Source organism: Cervus elaphus, chromosome X (assembly GCF_910594005.1).
Source record: "Cervus elaphus chromosome X, mCerEla1.1, whole genome shotgun sequence".
NCBI classification, from domain to species: domain Eukaryota; kingdom Metazoa; phylum Chordata; class Mammalia; order Artiodactyla; family Cervidae; genus Cervus; species Cervus elaphus.
This window is the reverse complement of record NC_057848.1, coordinates 159,245,571-159,260,935: the sequence shown is the minus strand read 5'-3', so window position 1 is coordinate 159,260,935 and position 15,365 is coordinate 159,245,571. Positions and strand designations below refer to the sequence as shown.

The following is a 15,365-nucleotide window of genomic DNA, read 5'->3' as shown; positions in this document are numbered from 1 at the left end:
GGCCAACCTCCTCCGGTCACGTGGGAGCCCTGTATGCGGCGATTGGCGGAGGGGTTCAGGGGCGGGGCTCGAGGCCCTGAGAGGTTCCGTGCCCCTTGTCGGGCCGCTTGTTTGGCTGCTGCCGTCACCTCATGGCGACGCGGGTAGAGGAGGCTGCGCGGGGAAGAGGCGGCGGCGCCGAGGAGGCAATTGAGGCCGGACGGGGCGGACGGCGACGCAGCCCGCGGCAGAAGGTCAGTGTGGGGGCTGCCCGCCTTATTGCCGGGCCGGGGAAATGCTGGGGCTAGCTGTTTCGGGGTCCACCTCTTCACTCTCTCGGGTTACCTTTTAGCCATGGGGCGAACATCCGGCCCTCTCCGGTCCCGGGGGTGACGACAGTGGGAGCAGGTGGGCAGAGTGAAACCAGGATGGGTGGGGTGGGAGGGCTGATGGTTGGGGACTGGAGGCGCGCGGCGGAGGCGGGAGACAGGGCAGGGGGCGTACCCTGGTGAGAGGGGGAAGGGGTGCTTGGCGGGGGCGCGCCAGGTGTGACAGCCACGTGCGGCCGGCGTCGCGGGGCCCCGGGCACCAGGTGTTCCCTCTCCCAGCCCCCGCCCTCCGCGTGCTTCCCGTGCTCCTAGCGCTGGGCACCACCGTCGAGGGGCTGCCGGGGGTCACGGACTCGCCCTCCTCGCGCCCGGCAGGTGCGCGGGGCGCGCTGCGGGGTGCGTCCCAGCGGCGCGGGCAAGGCTGTTGCGCAGTAAGATAACGGCGCGGGATCCGGGGCTGCGCTGCGCCCCCCTTCTCCCGCGCCAGTGCGCGGGCTGGCGAGCGCGGCCGCTCGGCCCCCAGGACCCAGGCCCCGGGGCCAGTGTCCCGGTGCCAAGGGCTTGGCTGCACGTGGGGCGGGCGGTGGGAAGAAGATGCTGGAGGACCTGGGTCCCGCAGACTTGGGAGGAACATCGCGGATAGCCGGTCTTCCCAATGCAGCCCTCCTTCCCCCTATATTTCTCCCCCTTTTCTTACTTTATTTACCCCCCACCCCACCCGGTGAGCGGACAGTGGAGCGCTTCCCCTACATTGGCCTTTGGTCTCTCTTAATCTGGGAGTTGCGCTGGACGGTTCCCCCTGCCTTACTTGACTCACGTCAAGGAGTTTTCAATGTCTCCCTGGATACAGGAAAATCAAGAGCTTCAGAATGGGAGAATTCTACTTGTTCTGGAGTCAGTGGGTGGAGTTGGAAAAAGATTGCACAACGAACGGGGTACAGGGTTTTCAGGGCCCAGGAAGAGAGAAGTGCAGGGAAACGGACTGGAAAGGTGGAATCTCGTCTTGTTGTTTGCCGGTGAACAGATTGAAACGTTCAACTTGTTGGACGTCCTGCTTGATCACTCGGGCCTGTTTAATGTTACTTAATTATGCATTTGAATACTCATAAAGATAACTCCTTTAGGAAATTACGAAATAATATTTCTAATGCGACTCGTGAACTTGAAAAAGAACAAAGGTTGGTTTTCCCTCTGTGCAGAATGTCATAAGAATTAGCTTTGGGGGACCTGTTTCTAAGGTCAGGTGTTTTCAAGTCTCTGCATGACAGTGTCACTACTTCTCAATTACCTTTCTTTCTCTCCCTCTCTTTGTACTCAAAAAGAAAGATCCAGTGCTTTCGGGACTGAAAAAGAAGCTGTGGACTGAAGTAACTCTAGGGATTCAACACTGTCACTTTGGACACCTCACTTACTCTCTGAGGGTGGGGAGCCAATCTCATTGTTTGTTTTCGTAGGTCCCCCAGAGGAGGACTCCAATGAAAAGCCACTGTAATTGAGGACATGAGTTCCCTTTTATGCCCTTAGCAAAAGGATAAAAAGTCTGAATTAGGAACTGAGATTTAACCAACTAGCATTTTAAAAGACCAAGAAGTAATGACCCTTTGAGGCAGTACTCTGTTTAACAGCTGGATGAGAAGAGACCTGTGTGTCTGTATTGTCTCATTTTTGTTGACTTACATCAGGCACCTTTCTTCTTTGCTCAGGCTATTCTGGGCATCTTTTTTCCTTTTGATTTCCAATTGACTATGACATGGAATTGAAATGCATGGTTAAACATTAGTTTTTGAATTTTCATTAAAAAAAAAAAGGATGAATATCTTATGTTTGCAGAAGTTACTTTTTAAGTTATTTCCTTAGGACCCTTCATTTTTTTATTTCCTCTGGGCCAGTAGCTTGAAAACATATTCCTAATTCTAACTTGACCTCTGCCCTATTTTTTCAGGAAGCAGAAATGGTGTTTTAACTGATTGGGTTGTTTTGAAAATATTGAAGGAATTAAAGAGGACAGTGAACATTTTGTCACTTTTGGGTTACATTATGGGACTTAAAGTGAGAGACAATTGGAGATGGTCTTTGTTGCTTCCTGTTTGTCTTAACCATCTTGTCATTCTTGACCTCAGGTAATTTTGCATTGTTTCATAACTATGGCTGATTGAATGGTCTCTTGAGGTATCTTTTTTCTTTAACATTACAGTACCTTTCTAAGAGTCTCTTGAATTGTCTAAAACTGTGCTGAGGTGATAGCCACTTGCTATTGTGCCTGTTGCTATTTAAGTGTTAATTAAAATTAAGTAAAATTAAAAATCGCTTTCCTCAGTATACAAACCACATTCCATGTGTTCAATAGCCAGCGTGCCTGGTGGCTACTGTATTAGGGTAGATGTAGAATATTTCCATCATTGCACATTTCACAGTTCTCTTGGACGACACTGGTCTAAAAAGATGGGATATTACTTTGTTAAATATTCCAGGCATTTTTTAGAACCCCAGGTTCATTCATAGTACTTCTTAAATCCCTATGTAGACTTTGTGGGGGGGTTTTGGTTTGTTTCTATTTTTACTAGAATTTGTTTTATAAGTTTGAGTTTTCAAAAAATTAATAGATTTTTTTTTGAGCAGTTTTAGGTTTACCAAAAATTGAATGTAAATTGTGGAGTTCACAGGGCACCCCTTTGCCCTATTATGTATATCTTGCAACTTTGTGGTACATTTGTTACAGTTGATGAGTCAATATTGATATATTCCTACTAACTAAAGTTCATAGTTTACATTAGGGTTCATTGTTGGTGCTGTACCTTCTAAGAGTTTTGACACATGTATAATGAGATATATACACCATTACAGATATCATACTGAAGAGTTTTACTACCCTAAAACCTCCATAATCATATTAGAACCAAACGAAAAGTAACTGGAAAGAAAGCTGTGGGGAGGGAGAGGCACAGGGATTTCTTTGGGATATTAGGTTAAAACTCCCTGGGTAAGCAGAATCAGTCCATGCAGTCAAGTACGTCGGTTGCATTATCAATTACACAATTATATACCAGCTCTACACCAACTTCACCAATTCTGAGCTCTGTTATTTAATAAGATCTAACAAATTTGTTCTTCCTCTCTTCCCCCAAACCACTGGCCACCACTGATCTTTCTACTGTCTCTATTCTTTTGCCATTTCTAGAATGTCTTAAGGTTGATTTTTTTTCCCTCTAGATTTTTGTTTGGAGTGTTAAAAATTATTTAACTACTGTTAAACTTATTTTTAGGTCAGATAGGAAGGATAAAGGTATATGGGATCTGTGCTCAAATTAATGAAATCTTACATTTGTGTGGTGACCTATAGTGTTTATGGCATATTTGCACATACATTAACTCTGTCAGCATCACTCATGCTGTGGAGAAGGCTGAGCAGCTGTCATTGTCCTCATTTATAGATGACAAATTGCTCAGCAAGGTCACGGAATTAGCCCAAGGGGTGAAGCTGAGTCTGGAACCCAGAACCCTTTCATCATGTTGTTTCTTTCTTTCTTTTTTTTTTTTTAGGCACTGAAGTCCAGTCATCTGTTTATTATTATTATTATTCATCATGTTGTTTCTTAGTCTCTAAGTCTTGTCCGACTCTTTGCAACCCCATGAATCTACACTACAGTAATAAGTAGGTGGTAGTGGGCAAATGGGCTTCCCAGGTGGCTCAGTGGTAAAGAATCCACCTGCTGTGCAGGAGACACAAATTAGATCCCTGGGTTGGGAAGATCCTCCGGAGAAGGAAATGGCAAGCCACTCTAGTATTCTTTCCTGGAAAACCCCATAGACAGAGGAGCCTGATGGGCTACAGTCCATGGGGTCACAGAGAGTTGGACACGACTTAGCAACTAAATAACAAACAACACTGGGCAAATAGTATGGATTTGAAGTCAAGACTCCTGGCTCTTGCCACTTATTAGCTTTGTAGCTTTATAGCCTTGAGCAGGTTTTGCAATCGTTCCAAGTCTCAATTGCATCATCTGTAAAGTGGGGCTGATGCTAATCCCTAACCCAGAGGACTGTTGTGAAGCATAAGCGTTGATGTGACTTGTTCAGCACAGTGCCAGGCATGTTAAAATTTTACTTGGTCTGGAGGGGAGCATATATGAAAGATCAATTTCTCTTGCTTTCAGGGTGTTATTCTGTAAATGTGTCTTGCATGCGTTCTCAGCGTACTCGGTCACTTCAGTCCTCTTGGATTCTTTGCCCCCCATGCACGGTAACCTGTCAGGCTCCTCTGTCCATGGGATTTCCCAGGCAAGAATATTGGAGTGGGTTGCCATGCCCTCCTCCAGGGGATCTTCTCGACCCAGGGATTGAACCTGGATCTCCTGCATTGCAGGCGGATTCTTTACCCACTGGGAATCCCAAATCTATCTTTCAACCTTTGTATTCTTCCCTCTTCCCAGAATCTCTCTGTGATCGACTTAATGAGGAAAAATCAGGTCAGGGTGGGGTGAGAGTATGGGAAAGGAAGAAACCATTTGATTATCTTGTTTTTTTCCCCATTTGCAAACTTGATGATGAATTTCCACTCTCTTAGCACAGAGATTAAGTAGTAAGAATCAAAGTGATCTTCTGTTTACGACATTGTCATGTATCAGCAAGCTTTGGTAAATTTTATTTTCATGGAGAAGCAAACAAGCAAAGCAGTAAAAAAGGAGACCAAACACAGCACATGCCACCTTCATAGATCATAATATGTGTGTCACAGTCATTTATGATGTTACTGGAAGGTGTTGTCTATGTTATTTTGTGTCATTTATATTGGTCTTGACTAGAGAAGTTTTGTTTAGGAATGTACATGCCAAATCCAGATTTTGTAAAACAGGGCACATGTGATTTGCCTTTGTGTGGAATACTTCACAGAAGGAGTCACTGTAATAGTTTTCTTTTCAATAGATGTGCTGTTCACTTTTACACTTTTCAGAGTTGTGTTTCAAAGGAAAGGAACTCACTGTTTCCTGCATTGCGCTAAGCACTTGGAATGTATTTGCATTCTAATATCTCCTTACCTCTGCAGAATAGATGATATCCCTGGGTGTATAGATAAGGCATCTGAAGCTCAGTCAAAACAACAACCACCAAAAAACCTTACTCTTATTAAATAACAGAGCTCAGAATTGGTGAAGTTGGTGTAGAGCTGGTATATAATTGTATAATTGATAATGCACCCGACGTACTTGACTGCATGGACTGACTCTGCTTACCCAGGGAGTTTTAATGTAATATCCCAAAGAAATCCCTGTGCCTCTCCCTCCCCACAGCTTTCTTCCCAGTTACTTTTTGTTTGTTTCTAACATGATTATCAGTAACTTTTAGTTATTATAATAGATGTGACAGTATTTAAAGTGTGCAAAGTGGTATACAGATTTAATGTAATATTCACCACCATTGAGAATTAGCTATGTTTAGAATTTTCCCAAGCAGGGCATTTCTAGAGGAGGATAAAATAAGTCAAGTGACCCTTTAAGAGTTTGAACTTTGATTTTTTTTTTTTAGTATGTTTTTATGATTCAGTCTATTTCCTAGTTGAAATTCTCTTAAATTTTCTTACTTGAAGGAAACACATATAAAATCACCAGTGTTGTCCTGTTGACATAATTTTATTAACATTTATTGCTCAGGGTACTGATTTGCATTCTGTATTACGTTTCCAAAATGTCCCCAGGACAACCCTCATTACCCACCACTTCCTACTCTGTAGTCTGCCGTGAATAATATTGCTAAGCTACCACTTTTTCATTTTTCTTCTTTCCCTACTCAGAACAAAGTAGAATGGTTTGATGAGGAAGATGTGCCAGTAGCTTGGAAGCACGTTTCATTAAGGATGTTATAGATTGACATGTGGGGCATAGTAAAAGTGAGACTGGGGACTTCCCTGGTGGTCCAGTGGCTGAAACTCCACGCTCCCAATGCAGGGGGCCAGGGTTCAGGTTCGATCCCTGATCAGGGAGCTGAGCTCCCACATGCCGCAGGGAAGGTACTGCATGCCACAGCCAAAACCCAGTGCAGCCAAATAAATGAATAAATAGTTTTTAAAAAGAACGTAGGCATTTTGTATAATTTGCAAGTGCACCTTTATTCAGATATTGTTATAAACAGTTCTGTTGCATGGTAGCAATATATATTCACTGTATCTAATCTTCTCACAACTCTAGAAGGTAGGTCCTGTACATCTCTAGTTTATAGATCAGGAAACAGAGGTTGATCTTCCAGGGCCACACAGCAGGTAGTAAGTGGTATACTCAAAGGCCAGGCTCTTTGGGCTCCGAAGCCATTAGCCATATTCCATGTGTCCTGTGGGCTTTCTAAACACATTTCTTGAGGATAGTAAATAAAAATGTGCTCTTCATTGAATGTGAATAAAACTTGGTCGTAGGCAAAATGAGTAATCAGTTCAGTCACTCAATCGTGTCCGAGTCTTTGCGACCCCATGAACCGCAGCACGCCAGGCCTCCCTGTCCATCACCAACTCCCGGAGTTTACCCAAACTCATGTCCATTGAGTCGGTGATGCCATCCAACCATCTCATCCTCTGTCGTCCCCTTCTCTTTCCGCCCTCAATGTTTCGCAACATCAGGGTATTTTCCAATGAGTCAGCTCTTCACATCAGGTGGCCAAAGTATTGGAGTTTCAGCTTCAACATCAGTCCTTCCAATGAACACCCAGGACTGATTTCCTTTAGGATGGACTGGTTGGATCTCCTTGTAGTCCAAGGGACTCTCAGGAGTCTTCTTCAACACCACAGTTCAAAAGCATCAATTCTTCGGCGCTCAGCTTTCTTTATAGTCCAACTCTCACATCCACACGTGACTACTGGAAAAACCATAGCCTTGACTAGACGGACCTTTGCTGGCAAAGTAATGTCTCTGGTTTTTAATATGCTGTCTAGGTTGGTCATAACTTTCCTTCCAAGGAGCAAGTGTCTTTTAATTTCATGGCTGCACTCACCATCTGCAGTGATTTTGGAGCCCCCCAAAATAAAGTCAGCCACTGTTTCCACTGTTTCCCCATCTATTTGCCATGAAGTAATGGGACCGGATGCCATGATCTTAGTTTTCTGAATGTTGAGCTTTAAGCCAACTTTTTCACTCTCCCCTTTCACTTTCATTAAGAGGCTCTTTAGTTCTTCACTTTTTGCCATTAGGGTGGTGTCATCTGCATGTCTGAGGTTATTGATATTTCTCCCGGCAATGTAGATTCCAGCTTGTGCTTCTTCCAGCCCAGCGTTTCTCATGATGTAAAAATGAGTAATATATTTTGCTAAATGAAAACAAATTATGAAGGGTGGGATTGGGTCCTTAAGGGTATAGGGAAGCTATAGCAATCCAGGAACTGGGGGAGTTGTGAGCCTTACAGCTTTTGTTTCATCCTCTTATGCCCTAAGTTGACCTTAAGATGTTTGATTTAGGAGATGTGTTGCAGTGTGTCTCCCTGTAAAGGCACCTCCAAGTTTAATTTGGATGAATTGAAAAGGAGAGGGTTTAGAGAGAGACCCTGCCAAAGTCTACACAACGTAGTGTTAACAAAGAGCTGAAGGGGTCGGGTTAAGTGGGATAAGACAAGGAGAAGGCCAAAGGAAAAAAGAGAAAGTTTGATGTTTCAAAGGTGCATCATGATTGGTCCACATGGAGCTGGTGATGTCATAAAGTCAGGACAGGGATGCTGCATTGAGGTAACTCATAAAAAGAGAGGACCACTCTACCTCTCAGGAGTCTGTGGCTTGAAGATGCTAAATGTGTGGCCCAGCCCCTGTCCCTTTGCAAAATAGATTAGGCCCAAGCACATTTCAGCAGCTTTATGCATTAAAATGTCATTTCCTGATCTTTCTGTTGCCTAGATAGGTGTTTAGGCTGACATAGGTATCTCTCAGATTGTTGTTAATCCCTGAATTACACTTTTAGAGCTAGAAGTGATTTTGCAAGTCATAGAGTCCAGCACCCTTCCTTTTAATAAAAGAAATGGCTATAGAAGTTAAATGTGAAATCAAATGACATCGTTCTTGGATTAAAAGGCAGATGACCTGCACTGTTTAAGATAGATGTTAGCACCGACCACTATAGATAGTAACACTGACTTCTTGGCTTTTTTACCAGTAGGAGAAATCAGTTGCCCTTGCCCTAACTTCAGCACTGGTTTGCCCCTCTCTTCTCATTTGTCTCATTAATGCCCCTGTTCTTTACATGCTGTGACAATCATTCTGGAGCCTTTTGCTGCCTAAAGTTACAAGTTGGGACAACTCCTTGAAATTTCCCTGATGGTCCAGTGGTTAGGACTTGGCACCCTCACTTCCAGGGCCCCAGGTTCAATTCCTGGTCCAGGAGCTAAGATATCACCCTTTAGGATAATTTTGAGGATTCAGTGAAGAAGTATATCAAGTACTATTGGAGAGGCTTCGAATGAACCAGAGCAACAAAGAAAGGCCAAGGGCAAATGGCTTATACCAAGTCTCCGTCACCCCCCGCCCCCCACCCCGCCCCGCTCCCTCATGTGGATTATAGTGATTGGTACTGTAGTGCCATAAGCAAAGGGAAAGAGGCTGATTTGTTAGGTGTGGTCCTCCCACCTGCTCCCAGGGCATGTCCCCTGGAGATGGATCTGCTCGGTTCAGGAGCTGTCCCCGGCTCTGCTTTCACTGAGCTGGCCTCTCGTCTCTGTCCCTGCTCCCCCACGGCCAGGGTGGCAGTTCTCAAGCTTTTTGGTTTCAGGGCCTTATTGCATACTCAAAAATTATTGAGAACCCCAAGAAGCTTTTGTTTATGTGGGTTATATATCATGATGATTCCCATTTTTACAGATTAAAACAATCTTAAATTATTATTCATTTAAAAAGTCACCTGGCCTTGTACCAGTTATCTATTGCTGTATAACGTATTGTCCCCAAACTTAGCACCTGACACAACATTTACGATCTCAGGAGTCTGAAAGTGACTTCGCTGGGTCCTCTGCTTCAAGGGCCTCATGGGCTGCAGTCATCCGAAGGCTTGAGTGGGCAGGATCCACTTCCAAGCTCACACTCATTGGTTGTGGGCAGGATCCAGTGCTTTGCAGGTTGTTGGACCAGGGCCTCAGTTCCTCATGAGCTGTTGGTTGGAGGCCTCCCTTGGTTCCTTGCCATTGGGGCCTTTCCATAGTATCTCACAGCATGGCTGTTGACTTCATCGAATGAAGCAAGATAGAGCACCAGCACAAAATAGAAGGAAGCTGCAGTCTTTTGTCACATAATCAAAGAAGTGACAGCCTCACTTTTGCCTGATTCTCTGCATTAGAAGCCAGGCACTAGGTCCAGCTCACACTCAAGGGGAGGGAGGAGAATTCTACAAGGTCATGAATAGTAGGAGGAAGAAACTGCATATCGCACATTAACATTATAAATAATGTTGTTTTAAAAGTTAAAAGTTGCTTGTTTTCCAGAATAAAAATTGGGAAGAATGGCATTGTTTTACATTTTTGCAGATTTCTTTAATGATTGGCTTAGTAGGAGATAGCTAAATTCTCAGATCTGCTTCTGCATTTCATCTGTGGAAACATGCCATTTTAGTTGAAGTGTGTGAAGACAATCTAGCCTCACACACATATGTAGTTGGAACAAGGAGGAGTATTTTAATAGCCTTTTTAGATAATTGTGGGAATTCTTTGATACTATGCCAAAACTCAGCAAGTAGTAGTTCTTGAAGGTTAGTTGCCTGTGTGGGTTCTGAAATCTTATGTAACTTTTTGTACTGTTTTAAAACTATGGGTCTATGTTGCACTTTGAATGGATGTTTTTTCTCATGCATCATTTTGTGGTATCATCCATTAGTCATTTAGAAAATACTGCTTTACTGAATTGTGTTGATATTCCAAATGTTATCACACTTTTTACAATATCAAAATCACAAAATTCATCAGAAAAGTCTTTAAGTGTTGGGAAGCTTATGGTGGCAGGTAGTTTTCAAAAATTCTGAATTTTGCTTGAAAACTCAAATTTTATCTTTGGCAACAAATACTGTCAGTTGTTTGCCTTTAAGTGACAGACTCTGTTCATATATTATTGGAGAAAATATACCTGCCAAATACCCAAGTCTGAATAAAGAGCGGTGAACTATCTTTAAAAGAAATTATTGTTAGGTAAAAGAGTAGTCCCCCCACCCCCCCATGATGTACATGATGTAGGACAAAACCCATGACTCCTGGTATAGTTTGGTCCTGCTGCCTTGATTGATTCCAAGGAGCCAGCAGTGTTCTTCATCATTGTTTTTGTACCATCAGTACAGATGTCAACACCAAAAAAGACAAATGCCATTTTAGCATTATTATGAAAATAGTTTTTTAGCTTGCAGACTACCTGGAGGGGTCCACAGACTGTACTTGAGAACCACCATCCTCCAGTTTTATCAGCAGTGGCGTCTGCTTTTTGGTCTTTATTCTGTCAGAAGAGAATAGGCTTATTTTTCATGCCTTTCCCTAAGACTTGTTGTGAGGAGTGTGGCATCCCAGTTACTGCTTTGTCTTGCTAATGGAGCAATTCAGTAATCCAAGCAACTGGAATATGTTTATATTAATTCTTGATGACCAGAATAAAGTTAGGTTTTATTTGCTAAAGTTTTGAATATTTGAAATCATGATTTACCATAATTCTTTGTTCATGTGTGTGAGGTATAATATACATAACATAAACTTGGTCATTTTTAGGCGTACAGTTCATTGGCATTAAGACATTAACAGTGTTGTGCAAGCTACACCACCATCCATCTCTAGAACTTTTTCATCTTCCCAAACTGAACCTCTGTACTCCATTCCCTCCTGGAAGCCACCATTCTGTTTCCTTTCTTTAGGAATTTGACTACTCCAGGTATTACATGTAAGTGAAATCATACTACGTTCTTTTGTTCAGCTTTTTTCATTTAACATAATGTCTTATTCAGGGTTCATCCATGTTGCAGCATGTGTCAGAATGATCTTTTTAATGTTAAATAATATCCTAATGTCAGATACAAGTGCGCCTTGAAGATAGTGCAGGTTCTAGTCCAAACCACTGCGATGAAGCAAATAACACAATGAGGTGAGTCAGACGAATTTTTTGGTTTCCCAGTGCATATAGTTGTTTACTGTGATTCTTTGTGCTCTGTAGTCTGTTAAGTGTGCAGTAGCATTATGTCTAAAACAAATGTACATACTTTACGTTCTTGTGAAAAAAATGCTAATCATCTGACAACGCAGAATTGCCACAAACCTTTAGTTTGTAAAAAGTGCAGTATCTGCAAAGCATAATAAAATCAGGTGTGCCTTTACCGTATTTCATTTATTAGCTCATCCATCGATGGGCATTTGGGTGTTCTTTATGTTTCTTAACTTTAGATGTGATTCTTTAGGACATTTCTTGTAGAAACACTACCTCCATTCCAGGCTCTGTACATGTAGGTCTCAAATCATGGCTTCTTCTCTCACTTCTTACTTTGCTCCCTAGTTTATCTGTATAATGAAGTAATACTGTCACTATCTTAGAATTGTAAGGCTAAACTAAATAGTGTATTTTAAATGTCCAGCACTTAGCAATTAGTAAATGTTAGGTTTTTTTTCCTTCCTTCCTCCCTCTACTCAGAACTTAGCCTTACATACACTGTTAACCCTCTTTTGTGTATTCCAGGTATCTCAAACTGATTCTCCTTGGGAAGAGTTAACTATCCATGATGAACCTTTTTTTTTAAAGTGACTGGGTAGATGGTCTAGCTGTACTTTCAAATTGAGGCCAAGTTTAAATGAGTTATTTCAGTTTTCGAATTGTTTGAAGAAGGAGATAAATCAGAATGGCTGCAAAAATTAATGCTTAGTAGATCCTTTTTTTCCCCCCTATAATCCAATTTCTTACTATAATGTAGTGTAAAGATTTCGGGGGACAAACCCAGAGGTCTGTCAAACAGGGTGAAGGGAGAAGATGATATGAAATGACTCAAGACAAACTCCTGCAGTCTTCAGACTCTGAGCCTGGGATGTGGTGGAATAGTGAAAAAATATAGTATTGCTTTTTATAATGCTTCTTATAATACTGGTCATGGTGAGCATTTTAAATGTCTAGCACATAGTTTGGGAGATAACTTTATAGAAAAGTTTTCTCCATTTACTGGCTTCTGTGTGAATATGTTTTTATACTCACATGTCCATGCAGGACCAAATGCTTTTTTTCCCTTAATTACACCTTGGAGATTGGTCCTTATTGCCATGGCACTGCCTTACTCTCTTGAATAACTGCCTCCTTTTACCTTGTATGGATGACCATTATTTATTTACCCAGTTCTGGATCAGTAGACTATCTGGTTCCTGTGCATAGCAGCAAGTGGTGGTGTGTTGAGTAGCCTTTGCCCTTGAGTGAGAATATCTGTGGAATAAACTTCAGTGGACTCACTGGTGAAAGTGAATGTGCATTCAGACATTCAGAAATAACTGCTGAATACCTCTGCAAAACCAATATGCTACCAAGGTAGACTTCCCAGGACTGTACTGGGGCAACCTGTTTGCCCACATGAAGTTTTGTTTGTTTTAAATCATCCTTTTGAATCTGGTCAGTATTCCTTTGATTTCTATTTTCATTTGTATTTCTTTTAATTATGAATGAGGTTGAACTTTTTTTTTTTCTTTTGGCCTTGCCACACAGCATGTGGGATCTTAGTTCCCTGACCAGGGATCAAACTCACGCCCCCTACAGTGGAAACGCAGAGTCTTAACCACTGGACCACCAGGGAAATCCAGGTTGAACATGTTTTCGTATGTTGGCCATTTTTAGTTTTTTAACTGTAATCTGATTGTTCATAAATCCTTGAAAATTGGATCTCTGACTCATTTGAAGCCCTATTAATGTTGTCTTCTGGCTAGTCTGAAGTTTCCAATTAATATTTAGTAAATTGATTTTCCTCTTCTTTAAAAAACAAATTTGTGAGTTTTCTGAGAAAGCTCTAGGTTGTCACAGAACACCGGGTTTGAGCTCCCTGGTCATACGGCAAATCCCCACCAGCTATCTGTTTTACACATGGTGATGTGTGTGTTTCAGTGCTCTTCTTTCTTTTCGTCCCACCCTCTCCTTCCCCCACTGTGTCCAGAAGTCTGTTCTCTATGTCTGCATCTCTATTCCTGCCCTGCAGATAGGTTCATCAGTACCATCTTTCTAGATTCTATATATATGCATTAATATATGATATTTGTTTCTCTCTTTCTGACTTACTTCATTCTGTGTAGTTGGCCCTAGGTTCTCGCACCTCATTAGAATGGACTCAAATGCATTTCTTTTTATGGCTGAGTAATGTTCAACTTCTTTATTCATCTGCCGATGGACATCTAGGCTGCTTCCATGTCCTAGCTATTGTAAATAGTGCTGCAGTGAACGTTGGGGTACACGTGTCTCTTTCAGTTATGGTTTCCTCAAGGTCCCCAAGAGTGGGATTGTTGGGTCATATGGTAGTTTTAATTTCTAGTTTTTTAAGGAATCTCCGTAGTGGCTGTATCAATTTACATTCCCATCAACCATACAAGAGGGTTCCCTTTTCTCCATACCCTCTCCAGCATTTATTTTTCGTAGACTTTTGGATGATGACCATTCTGAGTGGTGTGTGATGATACCTCGTTGTGGTTTTGATTTGTATTTCTCTGATAATTAACCATGTTGAGCATCTTTTTGTGTGCCTTTTAGCTATTTGTATGTCTGGAGAAATGTCTATTTAGATCTCCTGCCACTTTTCTAATTTCAAACGTGCATGAACCTACCAACTCCATCTGTTTAAAGAAATAGTTAAAAAAAAAAAACACATATGAAGATGTAAGTTTTAGAATAGATTTGTTTGTAAAAATTTGTATTTGGAAAAAGCCTCTCAAAATACAGGAAATTTAGGAAAGACGTTTGTATTTTCAAAACCAAAGAAGACATGTCTCGGCCACGCTGAGAGTGAGAAGTGCCTGGTGTCTGCGGCTTCTTTCCTCGCCTTGTGGCCAGGCAGGCGTGTGCTGTCTTCACGTTCCTTCTTTATAGTGGATGACTCCTAGAGGAAATTATTAGAAACATGGGGTTGAAGATATTTTTAGAGATAATTTAATTTAATCCTAAGACACAAAAAAGTTTTAGGAAAACCTCTCGGTGTCTTAAATACAATCACTTAAAAGTATTTAAAGATATCTCTACCCCCAAATTAGTGTTGTCTTGCCTCCCTAAATCCCAGAGTTAGTTACTGCTAAAACTCCAGCTCTTTCCCAGTGTTTTCCTAAATTCATGCTGATATATCTAGCATGCTAGATTTTTTTTTTTTTAAGACGCTTAATGTCTTAGATTTCTTTTGTGACTGCATGTTTGACTTTGAACTTTTATTCTCCAGGGCTTATGTGTGAAGGGAGGGGAGCAGTGTGATGGTGAGAACATAGGCTCTTGAGTTTGACAGACCCGGTTTTGAGTTTTCCCATCCCCTTTTACTGACCTGAAGATGATCTTGGGCAAGTAACTTCACCTCACTGAGTCTCATTTTTCTTGTCCGGGAATAGTGAGACCCACCTCTCAGTGGAGTGGAGAAGGTTAAATGGGAGTAATGGGGCTTGTAATTTCTGAAGGTTCCCATTACCTACTTGAGAAGTTTCTCAAGACTCTGGGGACCAGAGGCGAGCTCAGGATTTCTGCCAGGGGTGAGGAAATGCATCTGTGCCTGCAGCCTTTTCCCCCTGCGCCTCCTGTGGCCACCCAACCCTCCATGGGCAGGACCGGCCAGGACCGAGTGTCTGCGCTCAGCACTTGCCTGGCGCTGGCCGAAGGCATTCAAGCTGGTTTAAGCAGATGGTAGTTGAAATAATTAGGAAGCGAACGTGGGTGTTGGCTTTTTTGTTTTTCCTTCAGACAGGTCTTAGTAAAAGAACAGCCATCATTAAAAACATTGAAACAAAATAAGCCAAAGAAATAGGGTTCTTTAGCTTCAACAATATTTGAAGGAGCAGAGTGAAAGTTGTTTTTAAGTTTTTATTTATTTACTTGGGTTTGCCATGTCTGTTAGTTGCATAATGCAGGATCTTTAGTTGCTACAG

At 42.2% G+C, this 15,365-nt stretch overlaps 1 protein-coding gene across 1 annotated transcript in view; it reads left to right on the top strand.

Annotated features, from left to right (window-relative positions):
* The first annotated feature begins 84 nt into the window (after positions 1–84).
* TXLNG (taxilin gamma) overlaps positions 85–15,365 on the top strand; it is a 45,067-nt gene continuing 29,786 nt past the window's right edge. The window contains exon 1 of the mRNA XM_043895400.1: positions 85–233. Coding sequence (XP_043751335.1) covers positions 132–233 — 102 coding nt within the window. The 5' untranslated portion in view covers positions 85–131. The remainder of the gene's footprint in view (positions 234–15,365) is intronic.